General features: G+C 40.9%; 1 protein-coding gene across 2 annotated transcripts in view; it reads left to right on the plus strand.

Annotated features, from left to right (window-relative positions):
• PTPRB (protein tyrosine phosphatase, receptor type B) overlaps positions 1-24,597 on the plus strand; it is a 64,196-nt gene that overhangs the window by 34,755 nt on the left and 4,844 nt on the right. Inside the window, exons 11-32 of one of the 2 annotated variants that reach the window (XM_017832809.1) lie at positions 240-503; positions 1,454-1,717; positions 2,442-2,705; positions 3,532-3,801; positions 4,452-4,715; positions 5,560-5,823; positions 6,202-6,483; positions 7,654-7,932; positions 9,861-10,010; positions 11,237-11,480; positions 12,666-12,772; positions 13,289-13,388; positions 14,858-14,941; positions 15,045-15,062; positions 15,168-15,249; positions 15,698-15,788; positions 16,966-17,042; positions 17,851-17,985; positions 19,029-19,151; positions 19,359-19,522; positions 20,768-20,903; positions 24,024-24,144. In XM_017832809.1, the coding sequence (XP_017688298.1) occupies positions 240-503; positions 1,454-1,717; positions 2,442-2,705; positions 3,532-3,801; positions 4,452-4,715; positions 5,560-5,823; positions 6,202-6,483; positions 7,654-7,932; positions 9,861-10,010; positions 11,237-11,480; positions 12,666-12,772; positions 13,289-13,388; positions 14,858-14,941; positions 15,045-15,062; positions 15,168-15,249; positions 15,698-15,788; positions 16,966-17,042; positions 17,851-17,985; positions 19,029-19,151; positions 19,359-19,522; positions 20,768-20,903; positions 24,024-24,144 (3,783 nt within the window). The remainder of the gene's footprint in view (positions 1-239; positions 504-1,453; positions 1,718-2,441; positions 2,706-3,531; positions 3,802-4,451; positions 4,716-5,559; positions 5,824-6,201; positions 6,484-7,653; positions 7,933-9,860; positions 10,011-11,236; positions 11,481-12,665; positions 12,773-13,288; positions 13,389-14,857; positions 14,942-15,044; positions 15,063-15,167; positions 15,250-15,697; positions 15,789-16,965; positions 17,043-17,850; positions 17,986-19,028; positions 19,152-19,358; positions 19,523-20,767; positions 20,904-24,023; positions 24,145-24,597) is intronic. The other variant, XM_017832810.1, reaches the window with a different exon arrangement.

The raw sequence follows: 24,597 nt of genomic DNA on the forward strand, positions 1-24,597 counted from the left end.
ATAAGCAAAACTGACCAAGTTCCAATTTCCTAAAATTGGAAAGGCAAACCATTGTCGTATGATGTAAAGCAGCCTGGAAACCACAGTTACTCTTTTATTGCTTAAATCCACATTGTGGTCTTTTTGCAACTTCCTTACAAAAGCCTGGTAATTACCACAAATATAGTCCACTACCGCAAGTCCAGTTAGTTCAGAAGGTTATTGCTTTATGAATCTTTAACTGTATTTTTTTCTTTCAGTCCCTTCAAGTGTTCAGGGACTTACTGTCAGCAATTCAGCCAGAAGTGACTACTTGAAGGTGTCCTGGTTACATGCATCTGGGTATTTTGATAATTATGAAGTGATCATCAGGAACAAGAACGATTTCATCCAAACAAAAAGTGTCCCAAAGGATGAAAATGAATGTGTGTTCACTAATCTGGTCCCAGGGAGGCAGTACAGTGTCACAGTCAGCACAAGGAGTGGGAAATACGAAACTAGTGAAAGGGTCTATGGCAGAACAAGTAAGTAAACACCCTGGAAACATTCTGAGACACCTCTGGGGTTTTTTTTATTTCCCATACCCAGGCACAAAAATCTGATATGATTTTAACATAGAATGTTGCTGTGTCTCTTTGAATGTGTATTATTCCAAATACAGAAAGCAGTATTTAGTTTATGACCAGCTTTTAAGTTGGAAACATATAAAAAGTGAATGAAGAGACCTGTGCTGTGATTTTGGAAAGCAAATCTTGAACCATTGAAAACTGGAAAACAGTGGTACAGTTTTCCACGTAAACTTACTATTTATAATTAAATTATGCTGGAATGTACAAGACTTTTTTTTTCTGGTCATGGAAATGTATAAAGAAGAAGATAGACTAGACCTTAGTCTACTCAAACTACCCCAAGAACTGGAATTGGAGAGCATGGAGCAGGGGTAGTAAGGTGGCTAGTTGTGAGCCAGCAGGGATCTGGAGGCAATCTACCTGTCTTCACCTAGCACTGTGTGTGAATTAAGGAGCCATGCTGAGACAACTGAGTTTATTAACACAGATGTAGCACTGGGCAAAAACAACTGACCTGTGTCTGGCAGGAGTTGGAAACTGCACATTGTGTTGCTGCATCCCACAGATGGATTGCCTTGGCTCTGCGCTAGCTCAGGCCTCTTTGCACCATATTTGTTGTACATGAGATCTTACTCAGTTTCTGTTGGCTAGGCAAACACCCTGCAGGCTCCATTATTATTCATTTGTTATTTATATGCTGATAGACTGGGGACTCCTGTTCTGAAATGGGACCTTCCAGTGTTAGATGGGGTGCAAACCACCCAAATAACTGCAATATACTGCTTTTCCTAGGGAACTGAATGAAAAGTTTTAGCTCAGAAGCATGGCTTCAGAGCTGTTAGCATTTTGCTGTGATCTGTTAGTAAGTACTGAGACGTGTCCTATCTTTCTTCTTACCTCTTCAGTGCCAGAGTCAGTGAAGGAACTGACTCTTAGTAACAGGACCACAGAAGATCTGCAGGTAACTTGGTCAAAGGCTGAGGGGGATGTTGATAAATATGAGATTCAACTCCTCTTCAATGATATGAAGATCTTCCCACCCATTTTCCTTGGGAACACCATTGAGGAATATTGGTTCACAGCTCTGACTCCAGGACGTCTATACAAAATTCTTGTCTTGACCATCAGTGGAGATGCACAACGTGCTACTTTCATAGAAGGCCTGACAAGTAAGAAATAATGTGGTATTTAAAATGTGTTGAGGCTTCTCTAGAATGAAGCACTAAAAATCAAAGGTGAACCATGATCTTATTTGAGCTCCTGTAACACTGGCTCAAAGACATCAGATCTCATTGAAAATATCACTAGTACTACAAACAAATTGATCTGTTGCTTAATAAACAAATGTCACAGTTACCAATATTTGATTATTGGCAGATTGTCTGATTTGTTGCATGGGAATGGTATTGAAATGTCAGCTTTTGGGTTTCTGTTATTCCCATGCACACCAGTTGTTTGGTCAGTATCTGTATTAAATCACTATTTTACACCTCTGTTACCCACCTGAAATGAATGGGTGAGATAATAACTGCAGAATGGCTAATTAACTAAGGGTACATGAAGAGCTTTGATTTTTTTGAGATGTTTTCAAAATATCATTTGGACAAAAGGGAGGTTATGCAAATAAAAGGAGGCAGAAACTTTTTTGTTTATGTTGTATTTTCTTTACTTTTGCTCCTATGAAAACAGAGAATTGCTTTTCTAAAATGGCATAATCCTACACAAATGTCTTCAACTTTACTTGTGTTTACCAGTGACTGAAATTACTCGTTCCTGTAAATGATCTTTGTCCTTTGAATCATTTGCTGTGGCCATTAAAAGGTAGAAAGTAGAAAGTCTAGATCAAACAGGAAATTTGTGAGCAGATGCCTTTTTGTTCCCTTTTTTTTTCAGTTCCAAGCGTGGTCAGAAACATTCACGTGTCACCTAATGGCATGACAAACAGCCTGAAAGTGAGCTGGACTCCTGGAGGTGGAGATGTTGATTCCTACACGGTGACCATATTTCAGCAAAACCATCAACTTGATTCCCAGAGTGTCTCCAAACATGTTTCTGAGCACACATTTCACAAGCTGGAAGCTGGGGAGCAGTACCGGGTGGTGGTGCAGTCTAACAGTGGCACTTTGCACAACAGCTTAGGAGCTTTTGGGAGAACAAGTACGTTTCTTTTGAGATAAGGAGCAAGTTGCATTATGTCTTCCCAGAAACTGACCCTTATTCAATAATGTTTATGAAGGTACTATTGGGTGTGGGGACACCCAGACTCATGAGTGACATATTGGACTTTATATCAAAGAGTCATGACTCTTGCAAACACTTAGCATGGGTCTGTTAATACCAGTGAGATGTGTCACGTGAGTAGCTTTACCTGGGTGAATGTGCGTGGAATTCAAGTCCCCAGCCCAAAGTCTGCCTTCATGGGATGAGTGCAGTGCCATCCCTCTCGTGTTTTAGCAGAGCCCATTGCATGATCAGGGCTTGTTAGACAATGCCTTGCTCCAGTATCCTGCACATCAGAACATATAAAACAATGCAACAGCTTGCTTTCAATCTATTCTCTCTCTTTAGCGTCTATGTGTATTAGTTATCTGTGGCCTTGTGCAACAGCTGCTGGCTAACATTTTCTTTTCTGTGCCGCTATTTTGCACCAATTTACCACTTTATTTTTCAGTTTTTTCTCATATGCCTTTATTAACTGTTTTGGTCAGTTCATCTCACTCTCCTTCTCCCTCTTTTCATGATAGTTTATAGATATCTCTTGCTTCTCCTTGCCCAGTTCAGATGTCCATGATGCTCTTTACATTTGTCTGATTGTATTTATGTCTAGGAATTATTTGTTTTGATCAACATATGCAGACATTGCTTTTCCCACAAGTGAACTTGAAAGCGTATGAAGTTATGTTCTATTAATTACTTCACTCATATTTGTGTATTGAATGGTTTGTATTTCACCTGGTAATGTCCTGCCTTTAATTGTTTCCAGTTCCAGCCTCTGTCCAGGAATTATTAGCTGATCATGCTTACAGCAGTCATTCCTTGTTAGTAACCTGGCAGAAAGCTCCTGGTGTAGCTGAGAGATATGACATTCTGCTCTTGAATGAACAAGGAGTCCTCCTGAGCAACAAATCAGAGCCAGCTGCTGCCAAACAGCACAAATTTGAAGATTTATTAGCTGGCAAGAAGTATAAAATACAAGTTTTGACAGTCAGTGGTGGGCTCTTCAGTAAGCGTGCAGAAACTGTTGGCCGAACAGGTAATTAGAATATCTTGGTTTATTTATAGTTCCCTCAGTCAGATATCATTAAATACATGAATCATCTGTATATCTTGATTCTGGAAAGATTCTAGTAAGGAACAAACTCCAGATATTTATGCATCATTTTTCTTGATATGTGCTTGGTATGTCAATCTGAAATTGGTTATCATAATAATGCGACCATGGTTCATAATAAGGATGTTAAACCAAAGTGCTGAATGCTTCCCTCGGTCGGTCTGTTGTGGAACTACCTGAATGCTTTATTGTCATCAGGTTTTTAAATCATAATCTCGAGGCTCTTAGTGTAGGATTTGATGTTAATGTACACCTCTAAACTCAGAGCCAAGTGCCACGTCTTGCTTGCAGTCTTTACTCATTTGAAGATTCCTATTGAATCTGATGGACAATTCTGTGTGAGTACAGGCTGGAGAATCAGACCCACTGGGAAATACAAGTATTGTATTGGAGAAGATTCACTGGCATATCATAAATGCTTTCTTCTTGTTTCTGACAGTTGCTGTTGATATTTTTTAGCTACTTGTGGCTTAATTGAGATGTATTCCAGCCATGAGTTGTTACTTTACTAAAGGTTCAGCTTAGTGGCTAGACTCTCTGGTATTTACTCTTACATTTATCCTTCTTTGCAGTTCCAGCAGCTGTTACAAATCTGAAAGTCACAGAGAACACCACTGATCGACTGTCCTTCAGCTGGACCACCTCGCAAGGGGAGCTTGATTCATATGACATCTTCCTGTACAACCCAGACAAATCCCTTCATGACAGGATTTCAGGAGAACAGCACCTCCAGCAGTGTTCATTCCAGAACCTACGTCAAGGCAGGATGTATCGAATGGTGATTGTTACCCACAGTGGAGACCTCACTAACGAGTCATCTATCTTTGGAAGAACAGGCAAGAACGTCCAAGAAAACCACCTATGCTCATGGGGGACACCAGTGAGCTGGTCTGAGTCTGATGCTCATACTAGATTAAAGCAGCTTTTAGAAATATCAAAATTGTCTCTTATGTTTAAAAAGCATTAGCTAAATAAAAAGGTAAATTCTGAATGACATGGTTACAGCAGGAAAAATTAAGCAAAAAACTTTACAATAGTTCCTAGGAACTCAAGTCAGGAAAAGAGCATATCAATGTATGCTGCTTAAGCCCTAAGGGGAAATGGCTGTCTCCCATCCTGAAAGCAGTATTGGTCTATGAGTGGAAAAGGCAAAAAGGCAAACCAAGTCAGGTTAATGGGATAAGCAATCTACTAGTGAAATAAAACTTTTTTCCCAATGGGAGCTCTGGCTGCAGCTCTGTGTTTGTTCAGCCACATGTGGGAAGCAGAGTTTTCTAAACAGCTCTAGCAACTCTAGCACCCTGTGAAACCTTTCTTTATTCTAGTGAGGCACCATATAGTAACCCCTCCGTAAGGCTGTGTCTGTGCAGTGGTGTACTTTCTTCAGCTGTCTCAGAATTGGATGTTTCCAAACACTGACTGGGAAAAAACTGCTTAACACTTGAAAAACTGTCCATTATAAACATTTCAACCTCTCTTGGGAACAGTGGCCATTCAAACTAAGAATCAGCTCCTGATGCTACCGGGATGCTTCCTGGTGCTTCCTGGCTTTTTGGCCAGCTGTGGTGGCTACTAGTTTTATTACATGACTGTTGCTACAGGATAAGTGTAAGGTCTGGTTGCTTCTTCTCACCCTAAGGATGTTCTACATAAAAAACCACTTGTTCCTGTTTTTTTCAGTACCTGCCCCAGTCGTTGGTCTCAAGGCATCCAACCGAAACATGACAGACAGTCTGTGGTTCACCTGGGGTCCAGCAGCAGGAGATGTTGACTTCTATGAGCTGAATCTTTACAACCCAAATGGGACGCAGAAGGAAACCTGGCAAAAGAAAGACCTGAAAGAGTGGCATTTCCAGGGACTCATTCCTGGCAGAAAGTACACTTTGGTTGTGGTGACTCATAGTGGTGACCTGATCAACACAGCAAACGCTGAAGGAAGAACAGGTATGGGATTTCTTTTTTTGTCCCATCTGTCTGAATTCATATTAGTTCACAACTATGCAACCGACCTATTCTGAGGAAGGATTTATTACATAAGTCATTGAAGGTGAAAAGATAAAGAATAACCTTAAGTACATTAAACTGATGGAGAGTGAAAGAAAAACAGTCATCACTGTTTTTCTTCCAAAGGCTCGGGAATATGTAATGTCTATGAAAGTGACCATCATCAGCACAGGTGTGGTAGCTGGCTGTGTACACAGGATAACAGACTACTTTGTGCTGCATGAAGAAAATAATGCATGTTTCATCTTACTTGTCTTGTGTAAAAAATTGTTAAGCATCTCTTTTTCTTCTTTCCTTTTTTCCCATCTTTCTGTGTAGCACCCAGCCCGCCTAACACTGTATCGTTTACTGATGTTGCAAACACTTCTTTATCAGTCACGTGGCTGGGTCCTCCAGACTGGACAGACTATGACGATTTTGAGTTGCAGTGGCTTCCAAAGGATCCCCTCACAGTATTCAATCCCTACAGCAGCAGCAAATCTAAAGTACGTATCATCTATGGCCTGCGACCAGGAAGACTCTATGAGTTCAGCGTCAGAACTGTCAGTGGTGACAACTGGAAGACATACAGTCAGTCACAGTCTGCAAGTGTGAGAACGAGTAAGTAACAATTCCCATTGCACCCTAACAGCTGGAGAAGATGCAAAACTGTTAAATCTTACCAATTTGTTACATAGTCAGTAATCTCTGTTAATTAATTCATGAATTCAGTGGTGAATTCAGCTACATTCTAAGCCCTTGCTGTGTGCAAGGTCAACTGTTTAAAAGATTGAAAATGTACATACATTTATAATTCTCACATCCAGAGTGGGACTGTTTGGTTGCAGAGCCTGAATCAATCAGTTTCAGGGGTAAAATAAGGTTGAATATGCAAACTTCTCTTGACAGTAGGATATTGAAATAAAATATTTCTGAATGATAAGACAGGAAGGATGAATGAAACTGTGCTGTACTAGATTTGGAACTGGAATCAGTATTTCACTGCTCTGCATTTCTGTCTGTGTCTGTGGATCTATATTATCTCTAGCATCCTCAGTAACAGGCTGATTTGAAAAAGTGACCTGGAATTGTAAAAATAACTGAGCCTTGACAAATCCTCGTGTCATTTGGGATGGGATTCAGCTCTCAACTGATATCTGTGTTTAGTAAACTGTATAGCTCTGTAGATTTAATTCAGCATATTAATTAAAATTTCACCTGTATTTAATCACTTAAATGTAATGTCTGCCATCTGAAAGGGATATCCTGTTTTTGTTATATGTCACATGTTATAAATGGTGCTCCCATATTACATGGATGAAGCATATGTCTGTGGTATGTTTTAGTAATATGGACACACCATGTTCTACCCAGGAAACCAGATCAGTCATGAGATGACAGTATCGATATTGACTGGTACTGATGACCACATGTAACCTCCAAATAAGTTGTAACAGCGTTCTAGAAATCCGTTGCTTTGCAGTGTTGCTGTTCTTGTTAAGACTTCAGTGAGTAGGTTTTCTTGGCTTGTTTTCACAGTTAATTACTGAAGCTTCACAAACCTGATGGGGCTGATGTCACTAGATCTGATTTCAGATAGCTAAAATGAGTTAGAGGGCCTTGCATAATAATCAGACAACACACATTTGAAGGAGAGATGGGAATTCTGACTCCCGGCCTCCTGCTCTTATCTAATGGTTAATGCAGAATCTAGGAGCTGTAATGTGAGCAGAGAATGTACAATGCCTGTCCCTTTTCTCACTGAGCTTAAACTTCTCAACATTTCTCTAGAACCAGACAAGATACAAAGTCTTCACTGTCGGCCCCAAACCTCTACTGCCATCGCGTGTTCCTGGACTCCTCCTGATTCTGACTTTGATGGGTATAGCATTGAATGCAAAAAAATGGACACTCGTGAAGTGGAATTTTCTAAAAGGATAGAAAAAGACAAATCTCTACTTAATATCATGACCCTCGTTCCCCATAGACGATACCTGGTGTCCATCAAGGTGCATTCTGCAGACATGACGAGTGAAGTAGTTGAAGACAGCACCATCACAATGATTGATCGTAAGTGGAATTCTGGGTTGCCCTGAAGAGAGGCAGTGAGCAGCAATAAGCAGTTGCTTGTGTTGGTTAGACAGCAAAAGGAGTTCTGAACTCCACAATTGCCAGTGTGTGGCATTTATAATCTTGTGGCTGAAGTAGACTGAACCTGTCCTTTGGTCCCTGCTGTGACAGACAGTGCAGGATTTTGGCTATATTGCCTCTCATTACATTGCCAGACCCAATTATTTGGCTCATTCATGAAATATAGCCTGAGAAACATAAACAGTTATCCCTGTCCTCATCGTCACACGCCTTCAATTGTCTTCATGGTTGTTGCTTGGCTTCCTGTGTCTGCCGTTTCCTCTCACGGATTGGAGGATGGAAACCATCCTCAGCACAAATATGCATCAGTAAGCACACTGGAGTGTGGTACTGTGTTCTCTTTGGGTTTCTGTACACTCTTCTGAGGTGCTACTTGACCAAATCACCTGCAGGAATTTTAGCTGAGGGAGGATCACAGATATCCATAGCATATGTTTTGAACCAGTTTCTTCAGTTTCTTCACCTGTAGGCTGCTGAGTGGAGGGTAGCAGTAGCATCTGCTGGTGCCTCTGAACTACCAGGCATCACTGCAGTCAACAGCCTGCCATCACTGACCTAGAGCTGCTCCAGTTTTTGCAGCACCTCAGGATTCAATGGCACATTCAGTGCAAAGGCTTGAACCGTTCCAGGGCTAAACTTCTCAAAAATTACAGGATGGCCAGGAAGCCTATATTCAGGGATGCCTCTATAACTGCTTATTAAAAGCCACATTTTTTTTAAATGCTAGATCATAAAAGTAATGTTTGCTTTGGGAGCTATTGAGCTAAGCTACAGAGTTCAGTCACCAACTCACCTCCATTCCGCCATCAATTGCCTTTTAATTGCAACCTTGTAATCTCCTTCCTCTACCACAAAGAAAGCTGCAAATCCAGATGTAGTAAGAACTAGCTATTTGTGTCACAAGAAGTGAGACTGAGTCCTATTGGAAGGTTAGCTGTTTCACGTTTGTTATTGTTTTGTGCTTCACCTGTGTTTGTTGTCACTTACTTGTTTTGAACAGTGCTGCTCTCCCAGACCCTGGTTAACACTGGAGACCCTACCTCAAGGGAATACAAAAAATTGCAGCTAGGCTTTGTAGAGGTTTAGCTAAACTAAGAGTTTTAGCTGAAGTACATATAAATATGTGAATTATTGGTTCTTTTGAAATTTAGCCACCTTTTTACGTATTTGATGTTTCCCATGTGTGCAATATAGTTTCAGTAATACAGATTGTTAAAAGATTCAGCAATGTAGATCCTTAAATTCCCCACTTTTGCTGCACTTTCTTCCCTGCGTACTTCACTTTTCAGCGAAGTACTTCTACTGTGTCACTGTTCAAGGTATACCTTTGTGTCATACAAAGAACATTTCCTATGAAAATTCTGCAGTCAGTCTGGAAAATGGTACTCTGTAGTTGAATGCTGTGTCTGGCTGACTCTGTTCCTCTGGAAAAGGAAGCAGGAGTATAGATGCTTAAAATAGGTAAATTCCTGTAGTGAGTGTGCTAAGTGGCCTCCAAATGTCTGTCTTAAACCTGTATCATTTTCAGTAGCTACAATTTCTGATTTCATAGACTTAACAAGATTTTAATACATTTCCATGTGTGCTTCTGCATGAATTCCCACTGAGGATCTGTCACTGTTACTATGGTGAACTCACTGCTGGCTTGTTTCATCTTTTGGCAGTTTCCCTGTGGGAGGTGAAGACACTTCCTTGTTTGCAAAGAGAATAGAATCAGAGACTTGGGTCCAGGCAGCTGAGATTTATTACAAATTGCATTTCCCTTACTAGATCTAGCTCACAGCAAGTACATAGATAATGCTTTTTCTCTATTTTTTATTTATTTATTATTTATTTAAATTACTCAGGTCCCCCTCAGCCACCTCCAGACATACGAGTGAACAAAAGAGAGGTGCTGATTACCAAATCCTCCATCAACTTTACTTTTAACTGCAGCTGGTTTAGTGATACTAATGGAGCTGTGAAGTACTTTACTGTGGTTGTGAGAGAGGCTGATGGTAAGTGTCGTGGTTTAATACTATTCTCTCTACAGCCTATAGGAGTTGCATGGGGAGGTACATCCCTATCACCACACAGCAAAGGGGTTTCTCCTTGCCTAGTGCTGAGTATCATACAGGTTTTGGATCTATACTTCTTCCCTAGCCTGGGGATGTAGGAACTCAGTCCTGTCCTCGGAGAGTGAGTATCAACTGCAGAGCTCAGACAGAAGGAGTAGTTAGCTTCTGTACTCTAGGTTGCATTCTCATGTATGCTCAGACAGTTTCTATAGTAGAAGACTTATGTTGGATGCCATTGGCAGTGGACACAGAAGAAACTGCCTTGCTGTGAACAGATCTCAAAAGGTAGTTTAAATGTTAAGCGGAAACACTAAGGCAACTCTTCTGGAGAGTCAGTAAGCCATACTGAGAAGTCAAAGGTTTGCCAAGTTTGCTTACTGAAGAAAATTACTTTGCATACAGCACTGTAAAACAGAACAGAAATTGTCCTTGTGGCACGCATGTAAACCTCCCTTTCTACAATTGACCTATATGAGAGAAATGAGATGCATGTTTCAACAATTAATACCTTGTTTTTAGAAGTGGCTTCATTTACTAGCATGCCAGGACGTATTTTGTGACCCTTATGAAAGTTCCTTAATCTCTCTGTCCATCAGCCCTTGGAGAAAAAGCAGAGATAATATTTCCCCTCTCTGCTCTGCCATGCTTGTGCCATAAAGGTCTTTGGGAAAGGGACTGCTCATTGCCATGGCTTTGCCTACTACCTGAGTCCTTTAACCATTATTGTGAATTTACGTTCAGGGAACCCCTGTCATTTCCTATTGTTGTTTTTCACTATATAGAGTAGACTTGACCGTGTGTGGATTTTTTTTACTTGCTTTTCAAAATAGCTAGTAGTAGGATCCAGGAATCTGAATCACAGAAACTCCCACCAGCAGCACAGGAAAAAATGTCATAGCATTGAATTTGACCTATGCATGCCTATATCAGCATTGTATCTGGGAAAGTTACACTGAGGTCTTGCAAGGAAATCTGCCTAAAGAAATAATAGAAAGGTTGGTACTAGAAACAAGGTACCCTAACCACTATAGCTTTGTATTCATGAGGTAGCCTCCAGGAAATAGAAAATTGGATAAGAATGTCTGTCAAGAGGTTGAGCCTACAAACTGCATCACATTAATGGCTGTGGCATCTGAACCTTCTGTCTTTCTCTGCACATGACGCAGGTAGTGAAGGACCAAAGCCTGATGAGCAGCACCCATTACCTTCCTACCTGGAGTACAAACACAACGACTCTGTACGCATCTACCAGACAAATTATTTTGCCAGTAGATGTGCTGAAAATCCGGACAGCGACTATAAAAGCTTTGACATTAAGCTTGGAGGAGAAATGGAAGATCTGGGAGGAAAGTGTGATCCAGATCACCACAAATTCTGTGATGGACCTCTAAAGCCTCAAACTGCTTATAGGTTAGATTTATGTTGGTAGCTGTGCTCTTGTCACATTATTAGGCATGGTACTGTCTGTATGCCTGATCCATTTGAGCTTCTGTAGATTAGTAATGTTCTTTGTATTTCAATGTAAATTTATAAAAGCTTTCTCCATGCCCCCATTCCATAGGTAACAACCGGTCCTTCGCTAGTTTGGATATTATATGATTAATTATGCACAAAACTCTGTGCAGTGAATAGGTTTATTTATGTGCCTCAACTTGATGGGAAGCTCTCCTATAGCTGCTAAATATTTCTTTGAAAAGACTTAATACCATCTGCTAAGTCAGAATAGTACTTAGCAGGAGAAGGCAAACACGCTTCACTCAGTCTGTACGGCAGCACTGCCCCACACCAGTCGTTTGGAACAAGCTAGAAAAACCTGGAGGTTATTCTATCCTGTGGCACCATCCCTAGGCTCCAGAGCTAGGCCCAGGTTAGTGTAGGGTGTAGAAGACGGTGACTGCTAAGACCAGGCTCAGCAGTTACACAGGCTGCGAGACCAAACATGAGCTCCAGTGGGGCTCAGCCATGCCCCTACCACTTGGGAGAGGTAAATACTCTCCCAAGAGATCTGCAGTATTCTCACTGAAAAGACACATGGACAGAAGGCACATGCCGAGGAGTGTACATCATGCCTCTTAGCTGCTTCATCATCAAGACAGTGCTACCCTACTATAGTCTGCTCTCATTAGGGCACGTTTCCCAAAAACTCAGTCTGGGAAATACCCACATTACACAGAGAACCAAGAGGACTATAGCAAATCTCCATTAGCACAGCCATACCCAACCAAGTGAAGGGAAAATGTGTCCCCACCAAGAAGCATTTCTGAGTCCTCTCCCCTCTGCAGCTTCTGCTAGGTCTGCCTTCAGGCATAGGCAGGCTATGTGCCAGCTGCCAGAGCCCATATGTTACCTCTGCCAGGGTACCTCAGAGCCCTCCACCTGTAGTAGCTGGGTTCCCCAATATTTAACTCAGGGATCAGTATGATTAATTAAGTAGAATACTGATTAATTAGTATTTAACTCAGGTGCCTGTTTTAAGAATTGTCTGTGGGGGTGGAAAGGTTTTAATTATCTCCAAGGGGCAAATAAGTTCTTACTTGTCTCCTGTTGGTTCTGAATGTCTAATGAGTCATAAGTGTAACAATACTGCTTTTTTAGGATCAGCATACGAGCTTTTACCCAGCTTTTCAGTGAAGACCCGAAGGAACTTCCTAAACCGCTCTTTGCAGATACCTTCTTCTCTTTGCCCATCACTACAGAGGCAGGTTAGTTTCAGGCTTGTTATCAGTGACTGTACCATGCAATTATATATTGCGCCTAAGAACACTCTGGTATCTAGAACTGTTTGTAAGGAGTGGAACAAAAATGGATTGCTGTGCATGTCCTGAAGGCTGCTCTGAGATGAGGCTGGAGCCATGGTTTATCTGGCTTCTGTTGAAAATTCAGGGGACTGCTTGCAGAGCTGCTGACAGTAGAGAAGAGGATGAATGCTCAGTGAACTATCACCAAGAAAGCTTCAAAGTGCAAAAGAACCAAACTCCCATATAATGGGGTTGTGCTTTCTTTTACTGTGTTTGGGAGTGAAAAATTTTGCGAAATGTTTGGAAAAAATAAGGACAGAAAATCAAGGCCAGGTTTTAGCTAGGTGTTTAACTGCCTTACCCTTCCTTCTATTTAGCCATTTTCTTTAGCTGATAATAACAGATCCCTTGAGAGTTATCGATTCTCCAAGTCTTCTGATCTTTTCCTCAAGATATATAAGTACACTGTTTTGTTTCCAGAGCCTCTGTTCGGAGTTATTGAAGGTGTGAGTGCTGGCTTGTTTCTGATTGTGATGTTGGTGGCTGTTACTGCTTTATTTGTCTGCAGACAGAAAGTTGGGTAAGTTGACTCCCTTTATCAGTCTCTGTTACTGAAGTAATGTCAATTTATATTTATTTAAGTAATACAATATATAAAGTGTAACTGTAAAATTGGAGGAATTCACAGAACTATTCAACAGACAAAATCTGTGTCCCCCAACATCTTCTGCACACTAAGTGTAGAACTTACATATTAAGAAATCTATATATTTTTGATTCAAATGATGCCATAATTATGTCATAGAGGATTCTTGTAACTTAGTTTTCATTAGGAGTCTGAATATATCTGAAAAACTGGTTTATCATTCAGACTGAATGTTTTGTCAAAAAAATGAAATGTTTCCAATTAATTGCATCTGCATTGTAGATGGAAAGCTATTGAAACTGTTCATTTAGATATTATCATTTCAATTCAAAAATATTGAGTATGGCATTTCCTCAGTGTCCAAAAGATTAGTTTAAACTTTACTTCTCTTTTTTTTTCAATTATAGTTGTGTATTTTACATTATAGATGAATCTTAAATAGTGAACTTTAAATAGTTCATATTTTAAAATATGTTTTTAAAAAGAAAAATACTCTATCTCAACTTTGAAAAAGGCTTTATCCATTTAAATCATTTTGCATGACTGAGAGGTGTGAAATTCCATATGGTTTCTGAAATTTAAAAAAACCCTCAACATTTCCATTACAAGGGAAACACTGAAAATCTAAAATTCAGTTCTTTTACTGATACTAAATTAAGTCTGTATTTTTTGAATTTACTTTTCATGTGCCAGAATTTCAGATTGAAAGAAAACTGTTTTCTGACTAGTCACAGCTTTTAGCCAAAATGGATAAACTTCATATAGAATGTGGTTTCTTGTTGTAAGTTATATAGCCAGCAGGATGGCAATTACACCAGTATGGTTTTCCCACATCATACAAAAGGAGAAAGTGTTCTCTAAGGGAGGAGTCTTGAGGAGATGGCAGCAAAAGGATGAAAGGCATCACTAACTGTATGGAGTAAGTACCACTTCAATGGCTTTTCCAAAGCCTGCTGTGGTTCTGCCACTTACTCCTGCTATGAGCCTGGGCATCTGCTGGCCTGGTCTGCAGAGTACATGTGGTGGAAGCTGTAGAGCTTTTACAGCTCTGAAAATCTCCCTATATGTTCCTCTCTGCCTGTAGAGGATCAACTGATTTAGAGCCCATCTTAGCAAAGGACACCCTCCTTAATGATAGACTGGGCTGTGAGTGTTTCAGAACAAGTACATAGTCTTACTGCCTGTGCCATACATACACTCCACATCACTATTGCCAAGCTAAAATACAAGAAAACTCTGTGCCCCAGTTAAGAGCAATACCACACGATCAGAGCCACGAATCAAAACATACTTTCTTAAATTCCTTTTTTTCCAATTTACTGTTTTCCAGTGTGAGTTATGTTATTACCAACTCTTATCAGTATCAGAACAGATACAACAGAATACCTTCCTTTTTATTCCAGTAGTGGCCATGAGAGATCTACAGCAAGGCTGAGCATTCGCAGGGAGAAGTCACTGTCAGTCCATCTGAACTTGGGGCAAAAAGGGTAAAGTCAGATTTATTTTTTTTTAACATGGCATCGTGGTTGAACAGATCCATCTGGTCACTCACTGATGAAGTGTTTCTTTTTCTTTTGAAATAATTTCTAGGAACCGAAAAACTTCCAGGTAAAAATTAAAAAATAATACCTAAAAAAGCTTCTTGGTAACCAACTGGATAAATTATGACTGTGATTCATCCTGTGATTTTCTTCCTCCTGTTGAATATTTTAGTCCGATCAAAGTCAGTCACTTTGAAGCACACTTCACCAAACTTCAAGCAGACTCCAACTACCTTCTGTCCAAGGAGTATGAGGTGCGATCCTAACCTAGGCAAAGGACTTGCTTTATGAAGGGGTGGGCTGACTGAATCAGCAGGTTAATGCATTAGGAAGGTCTGCATTTGTCTTATTCGCACAAATCCAGGTAAGTTGGAGTGTTTCAGCTGAACTCCACCTGTCCAAGTGCAGAAACCAGCTCTTCATTTGGCGTAGCATCTTCTTGATGGCAGCCTCTGCCTGATACCTATCTGGCTGAGATCAGATTTGCATGGCAACATATGTGTGATAAAGCATGGAAATTACCTGCCAGCCATGTACTTGGTTTAAAACAATATGATTACCTATGTAATTTCAGTTTGTTTTTTAAAAAAACAACCACTCTCTGTCATGGCCTTTGAGAGCTGATAAGCACTGTTTCCCCCTGTGTTGTCACGTCCTTGAATTATTTTCACCTCACATTTTATTCTTTTTCTTTTTTTTCAGGATTTGAAAGATGTGGGTCGAAACCAGACATGTGACATAGCACTTCTACCAGAGAACAGAGGGAAAAATCGATACAATAATATATTACCCTGTGAGTTTTAGGTTTGGTTGTGTAATATTGCATCACACCAGCTATTTTTCACTTTGTTTCAGCAAGTCTAGTGGAAAAGAGAGTGCAGCCAATCCCTTCTCTCCTTTCTGTCAGAGATGAAGTATCTCTGCCAGCTCAGGTTCTGGTGCTTTGAGGGGTCTGGCTTCACACAGACCAGTAATTTAGTTTCACACTGGAGGTGTAATGACTAGCATTCAGCCCAGGGAGAAAAAGCTCCAGCTATTAGGGACATTCAGTCACTGCTGGTAACAAGGATAATAGAAATAACAGTAGGGTTGTTTACATATGGAGTATCATCCATTCAGTGCTCTTTGACAGCCTTGCCAAATATTTGTTCTTCAGAGTACGTAGCAAACCTCCTGTACAGTGTAGAGCTAGTGTGATTCTGCATGGTAAGACGCATGTGTGAGGTTAACCCTCTTCTCCCAAGGCAAGGCCTAGACCTGTCTGTCATTGAGAGTTTCCCCCTTTAATCTCCTACATGGCACTTTTGGAGGTAAAACATTGAGGAGGAACACCACATGACTCACTGCTCCACATCCCCACTAATGGATGTGGTATGTGCTTGCAGCACAGCCTCATAGCATCCGCTGTTCTGCCTACCTTGCCAGGCTGGGCAGCACGCCTGCATTGTACAAGAAATGACACCTGACTGAGATCCAAGGTGGCATTATCTCATGAATCAGTGACCCGGTGGCTTAGACACTTTCTATTTCTGTACAGAAGGCGGTTTACCTAGGGAAGATGTTTGGCCTGCTCCACATGTTAGCTCAGAGGACCACTAAAGCCCAGCTGTTCTTTCAAGGACAGAGCTGGGCACTGCTTTTCAGTACAGCACACTGGTGTTAGGATCAAAGGGGGATGCTACTGTGGCCCTTTTGTTGTCATAACAAATCCTGTGCAGCTCAACAGAGGAAATTTGGGATATTTACTGCTTCCTTCTTACCAGCCATCTCCTAGTCTTTAGAACACTCCACAGCATTTGAGTGAATGGAAGAGGCAGTAAAAACATAAACAGTTATTCCCTTTAAATTAGCTCTTCATATAAAATCTTGTAAGAGTGCTGCCAGTCCTTTCAGAAATGCATTTTTTAAGTGAGAGAATGACTGAAAATCAAGACCTAGCCCTAAGCCACTTGTTATGGATTTCTTCCTAGATGATACATCAAGAGTGAAGCTTTCGAATGTGGATGATGACCCTTGCTCAGACTACATTAATGCAAGCTACATACCAGTAAGTGACTCAAGGGTGGTGTTTTACAGTCCTCCCTCCAGTGGTAATTTGTCCTTCATCTAAAACTGAATATAAAGCTTGATAGTTAGGGCTGCTCTCCCCCTTCATTGACTCACTTTAGCTAAAAATCTTAAAACTTATTTTGTGGGTGTGCTGAAAGACTGTGTCTGACTGCCATTAAATTAAGTGTGAGTGATTTACCCAGCACTTAAGGGCACTTTCTTGGATTGCTATAGTTATGTAAGATAGCAAGTCTAATTGGCCAAGGACACATTTTTAAAGGTTGCTGCTTTTATACGGTGTCAACTGTGGCTATCACTGCAGGTGGTGTCCTCACTGTGGAGCTGTAGCTCATCCTGACAGCATTGGCACCTTGCAGGGTGGTAAAACTGGCTGAAATTAAAATAATGCCCTTTGACGGAGAGCTATGATTGATAATAGCAGTGGCTTTAGCAATCCAGATTTCAAGCCAGAACTCAGCTAATTTATTAAAAACAGTAAATAAAGCAAAAGTTCCTTGCAGTTTCAAAATTGCTTGAGACTGTGCTGTGCACAGTAGAAAAATAAAAAACTTTGTCTGCCACAAAAGGAACAGTATTTAGATATACTGCTACAGTCTCCTTCTTCTCTCTGTTCCAACCAATCATTTGCTTCCAGGTTCAAGGCAAAAATTTAGTTCTCAAAACTATTGTCCCAGCAAGAACATTGTTCCTGCAGAGCTCTAGCTGCAACCCCATGTCTTGTTCAGTTGCTAGAAGATATTTTTTTCTGCCTTTTTGAAAACTAATGGAGTTCTCTTTTTTTGCAGGGCAATAATTTCCGCAGGGAATACATAGCAACTCAGGGCCCTTTGCCTGGCACAAAAGATGAGTTCTGGAAGATGGCATGGGAGCAAAATGTTCACAATATTGTCATGGTAACCCAGTGTGTTGAGAAGGGCCGGGTGAGCAGTGACTCTTCTTTATTATTAATTACTGTTCTAATATCTATTAAAAGTTTTTACTTAGTATTTGCATCACACTAATGCCAAAAAGGACCCAGTTAAGGAGATACACAGTAAGAGATAAGAGGTATAGTATATAGACTGGAGAGAGATTAAGGCTGTGAAGTGAGGATGCAGAGACTATCCCAAGATCATGCAGCATGTCAAAGTTAAGAGTTAGGAACAGAGCTCATTGCTACTGGTCTCTAATCCAGGACTTTGTCCTCTAGCACTAATACAATTCCCTTAAGCATGCAGAACAACCAACAACAAAAAATGCTTGTTGATCACATCAGCTCTGATCAACTTTAAATATAAGCTCTGGAGAGCAAATGTTGATCAGTAAATAGATCAAATTATCTCTATATATAAGCCCTGATGTAGCTAGCAAAGAGACCATTCATGCACTTCACAGTCTTACTGAGTGCAAGTGGAGCATACCTCCCTAGGTATGACCACGTTCTGCCTCCGTTGTAAGACAGGGAATAGGTCTATAAGAAGATTAAACAAAAACGTAACAATCACCTGGTGGCACATAGCGGTCATTTTCTTTCAGTTTACCATTTTTTCCTGAGGAGAGGGTGAAAGCCAATGCAGACTAGGACCTGTGTCCTTCTGCACCTCACTGGCTCCAAGTGGCACCCTACAGTCATATCTCAGCAAGAGGTGAGGAAGCAGGCACTGGAATTGACCTCTCATCCAAGCAGAGGTCTGAGAAGACTTGATGTGGAAAATGTGCCCCAGAAGAGGGCATCAGTGAAGTGCTTCCCATTCCCCTCATCACAAACATCAATTATGAGAACTTCCCATGCTAGTCCATTCCCATCCCAGGCACTGTTTGTTGACATGGCAGGGAGTGGCATCTCTCTCTGAATTCAGCTGCTGCCTTTGTTCCTTCCTCCTCAGACATGGGAGGTCTGAAGTCTGCTTCTGCCAGTGCTGAACAGAGGCATTGTTTACAGCTGTTTCTAACACTAAGTCTGTCTTTGTCTGTGTCCCTGCAGGTAAAGTGTGATCACTACTGGCCCCTCGATCAGGATTCCTTGTACTATGGAGACCTGATTGTTGAGATGTTGTCTGAATCAGTGCTCCCAGAATGGACAATAAGAGAGTTTAAAATCTGCAGTGTATGTTTGCATTCTTTTTTTTCCTAATGAATTGGCTTAAAACACCTGCAAGGCTAAATTAGGGAGGATAAATTTCTTCTGCTGTAACACAGTTGCATCATGCCCAGCTCACCTCTGGTGGAAGCTATAGCATTTGTTCTGAAGGTGCATGTTGTATATGTCCCTTCCTCTCTGGTCCTGATGACCCACACTTTTGAATCCCAACAGGAAGAGCAGCTTGACTCAACAAGGCTCATTCGTCACTTCCACTACACTGTATGGCCAGATCATGGTGTGCCAGAGACCACCCAGTCCCTGATTCAGTTTGTCAGAACTGTAAGAGATTATATCAACAGGACCCCAGACACAGGACCAACTATTGTACACTGCAGGTATGTGCAGCAGCAAAAGGTCAGTGGCACAGAGCTCTTAGCGTACCCTTGGGAAGTTCCCAAATGTTCATCCCTGTTAGACCTTGGGCAGCCAGAGAACCTGAGAAATAACTGATGAGCTTAAGTGTCCAGATACATCAGAGCAGTCGTCCCAAGGCACGTGCACTAACCCACAACCTTACTTTGGAGAAGCCTTGAAAATGATTCTTAGGGAACCACCATCTCTCTGTGGGACTACTGGAGAGAACTACAGGTGCCAGTAGCTACCACTGCTCATAAGCTTTTGCATTCTTAAATTACCCATGTGCTGCTCTTTTGGTCCAACATTTGAATCACTAAGGGGTGTTCTAAAAAGGTAAGATATGCCTAGGGTAAATCTGACTACATATGGATGTTGAGATCAGCTGACAGGTCTATCCTTTCCCCCATTCTGACTGAGACTCCCTCTCTTTACTGCCTTTTCATGCTGTTCTGCTCTTTTGTCATCTCTGGCAGTCATAGGGCTGCAGTTTTTCCTCTGATCTGTAGTCCACCCCTACACATGTATACGAAAAAGACAAAACTGGACTGCCTGATCCGTAATCCACTGGCCAGTTGCAGCAGACTATAGGGTTACACAGAGAGAGAGAGTGAGTGCAGTGCAGTGCTGTATCTTCTGATAAAGCCATATGTTCACTGGTACCACCTGATTGTAGTATCTGACCCCTCCACACATTATATGGGCTGAGGGATGTATCTTACATGACCCCACCTGTACAGCATGTGCTGCAGCATGTCAGATTTCTACTATTATCAGCAAGTCAGCTTTTCTTTTTCCAACCTCCTGCCTCCAGACCCCACCTCCTGGCAGTTCATCTACTGGGAACTGATACTTTTCCTTACTTTGCCCTTCCACAAGGCAACGGCCTACGGATCTTTTAGAAAACAAGACCACAGCTGTATTCCTGGAGAGAAGAGGTTTAAAAACTCTGACAAGAGTCCGATGCAGTCTTTCAGTGTATCTCAATGACTGAGTTAATCCAAAGCAGAAAGCAGTGCAGGCAGTAGGAGAGGTACCTCTACCATCACTATCCCTTCCTCCTTCCTAAGTAAATTCCACTATAAAGTGTTATAAAGTCTCAGAGGTGCCATTTGAACAATTTGCTTCTCACCCTGGAGATCTGAACTTTACAAAAATATCATATGAATATATTGAATGCTTTTATCCATCTGCTTTTCAGTCTTTTGGGTTGTTTTCTTTTCCAGTGCTGGTGTTGGCAGGACTGGCACATTCATTGCACTAGACCGAATTCTGCAACAGCTGGATTCAAAGGACACTGTCGACATTTATGCGGCAGTACATGATCTAAGGCTTCACCGTGTTCACATGGTTCAGACAGAGGTAAGTTTTGGATAACCTTCTATGCAGCAACACCAGCTACGGTATCTAACAATCTGTCTCTCATCATAAAGGCTCTCAAAGCACTTTGCACTTACTCCACTGTGAAATACTACTTAGATGTATTTTAGCTCTGTGAGAATTTCTGGTTCAGGGTTTTTTCCGTTGGCTCTCATACAGTGGGTCCAAATCATAACAAGTGAGGACCAAGAATAACAAGCTATGCTTCCTCTAGACTTCTCTTTTTTTTTCTTCCCCTGGCCCACGATTGTCCCAGCGGCATTATGCAGCAGAAGTGTAACAGCACATTGTTGCTTTACGGCAGTGTCCAGTAAATGATCTTTGAGGAGAGATAGGTCCTTCATGGATGGGTCTAGAAGACAAGCCTAAAACAGACAGATAGGTTGATGTAATAGGGAAAAGAAATGGAGGGCAGAGAAAATTAGATGTATCACTGTGACCTTGTGGGTTTACGGTTTATTTTTTATTGAGCTGCTCTGCAAATTAAAATGGTATTGGAAAGTTGATTGGCATTTTCCTAACATACTATGTAAAAGCAAGTACATTTATTCTCAAAGTGCAAAAAAGGTAAATGTTTTGTATTTCTTTCTGTGTTTTTAAAACTGCAAGAAAATCATATTATACTAATACCAGCTAAACACTTAGGAACTGATTTAATAAAGGCAAGTTGTGGAGGCAGTCTTTACATTTTCCCTGAAACATTAATAGAAGAATCAGAACAAGTTTGATGGATCTGCCTGTAGCTTGATAATAATAGAGCTCTTTACTGCAATTTGGAAACAAAAATGTCAGTGACATCAGTGTTTTTTGATAATGTAAATGTCTCTCGTATGTGTATAAAGAAAGGCCCAACTGAAAACACACACAAAAAGGGATTCCTGGAAGTATCTTAATCACAGAAGACCTTCGTTGGAGGGGAGACAGATTCTCTGCCTGGTCTAGGCATCCTCAGAAACAGATCCATCTCACCTTCTACATTTCCAGTATCCATAGTCTGCAAAGGTGGACAGGCATCTCAGGAGGGTGGCTCTTTTTCCCTAGCTGGAAAAAGGAAGCAACTACCTCAAGAACCTAAATTTGACACCAGACTTAGAGACAACTAAAGTTGTGTGATACAAAGCCTACCTTTGGCATGAACTTGAAATGATGTCTAAGACAAAAGGCAGCCAGACCCACACAAAATATCTACAGCAACAGTGAGTAGCTGAGCCTTCACACTACCAGCACTATATGCCCTTCTGCCCCAAACCATCTGTGACTCAAGTTGAACCCAGATCCCTCTTGTAACCAGTCCTGCCCCTGGAAGAATTAGCAATCAGCATCCCAGAGACAGACTAATTGAAAGCTTTTACAGCTCACACGCGAGCTGTAACATGCTTGTTAAACTGACCATGTAGCTGTGTCAGTGCACAGTCACTGAGCTCCTGTATTGTCAGCAAGTCTTATTAATATGAACTCTCAGTTGCATCCTGTTTATGGTTTCTGACTTGGAACTGTGTTTTATCGAGGTGGCTTGGAGCACAAGCAATACAGTCTCTCATCCTCCTTCAAAAAATGAAGTAAATTTATCCTTGAGTTTTATGATGATTCGGAGTTTGCAATGAGCAGTGAATTATCTTTTAAGAAACAGTAAAGGAGGTGGGGAGATGGGGAAGAACAAATCTGCTCCACAAACTCCATTTGATGTGTGTGAAGACACTAAATCCTGGTGTCCATGTCTTGGCTTCCACAATCTGTTTAGGGGTTGGAATAAAAGATAGTTCCCCTTCTGGCGATACAGTAAAAGCCAAATCCCACTGTGGAGCACAGGCCAGCAGACAGTACTGTTTGCAATGAGATGCTCCAGCCCAAGGTCACAGCACCATCATACTTGGCATTATTCAACCATAGAAAAACAGCAACAACAAAACAATGCCCCTGCTTCAGACTTGGCTGAAAGCTGTTTAAGACAAGAGACTGCAGCTGGAGAAATGCAAGGAGTAACAGAACACTGTGTGCATCAGCTTAAAAGGCAGTGTGCTCAGCACAGTAGCTGTAACACAGACCATTTCAGTCGCAAATGGTCTGTCAAAGAAAGTCGCAAACTTTCTGTCAAAGAAAGTCTCCATGCCTTGGCCAACTTTCCGTCATGTTGGTGAGTGGGATGCAGGGCTCTGCTCCACAGAGACAGCAGCTGTACGTGCATAAAAGCAGACATTCTCACTTTCCCAAAGCCAGAGCACTGAGAAAAAGGCACAGAGCAGTGGCTGAATTTCTTGTGGAAAATAAGTAAAGAAGATGTGAGGGGAGAAAATGCATATACTTACTGGAGAAATTATGTTTTTGAGAGAAAAGTAATATTAAAAACGTATACCTTGATATATAAAGATGCTCGGCCTACTTATGGGTACCATGTTACACTAATCATAAACCACAAAAAGTAGCAGAGCATAGGAGTTTAACAATCTGTTCTATTAAGGTAGTTTGATGAATAGTCAGTAGTCAATAATATTGCTGACCCTCCTTACTTTGGTTGTGAATGTCATCTTAGTTCCCTTCTGTGAAAGGCACTCTTCAGAAAACTTATTTGCTGCATAGTCAGAAGCAATCTTATAACTTATATTAGATCAAAAAAATACTGATTTTGCCAGAAAATTTGGGTTTGTTAAAGTTCTGTGCAATATTTATATATCATAATAAAATTCTGTGGAAAATATTTCAGAAAAAAAACACCAGGAAATTGTTTGTCTCTTCTGCCTGCTTCCCTGTACATATTAATTCTTTTACACATATGTTATACCAAAGCATTCAGAAGTAGTAGCTATCCAACACAGCACCATGTCAAATTATGCTTTGCAGTTGCTAGAGCTTTCACTTATGGCATGATCCGTCAAAAGATATTATGTTCCTTTATATTTGACTGGTATTATTTCTAAGAACAGGTGATCACAAAAGTTTACTATATTACTAGTGCGAAAAGGAGATTAATTTTAGAAGTATATTTTCATTTTTAACACCACCCTTGATTATGTGTGAGGGAGTTCGCTTGTAATGATTTTTTCACTATACAGAAAATTAAATTACAAAATTTCTCAGAGTGTCCTAAATACAAATCTTTTGCAGTGTCAATATGTGTATCTACATCAATGTGTGAGGGACGTGTTAAGAGCCAGAAAACTTCGCAGTGAACAAGAAAATCCCTTATTTCCAATATATGAAAATGTGAATCCAGAGTATCACAGAGGTAACTGCAAGTTTATCAAATTGTAAAATGTTTCAAATGTAATTGAGGGGAAATTGTGTTATCCCTTACCATTGATACTTGTTCTTTTCCTGCTGGACCTTCATTTCTTCACTCCTCTGCTCTTGTCACTCTTGCAGTTGTGTCTTTATTTCCTTCATTATTAGTCATTATAATATCACTTCCTGCTCCTACCTTACCCTGTCTCACACTTCATGGTTCCTATGCTGTTGGGGGAACTGAACCACTTTCCTATCACGGTATTGGCCTTTACCTCACCACTCTTTACACCATCCATCCTTAAGTATGCTGAGGCCATTGGCTGTGCTCACTGGGCTCTTCTGTCCTTCATGGAGTTCAGTTTCTGTCCTGCATCACCCTCATTTGCTGTTGACTATATAGGCAGCCTTAGGAGACTTCCCATCTGCCTTGACTGGAAAACGTAGGGGTTGTAGG

Source organism: Lepidothrix coronata, unplaced genomic scaffold (assembly GCF_001604755.1).
Source record: "Lepidothrix coronata isolate B3197 unplaced genomic scaffold, Lepidothrix_coronata-1.0 Scaffold206, whole genome shotgun sequence".
Classification (NCBI taxonomy): Eukaryota; Metazoa; Chordata; class Aves; order Passeriformes; family Pipridae; genus Lepidothrix; species Lepidothrix coronata.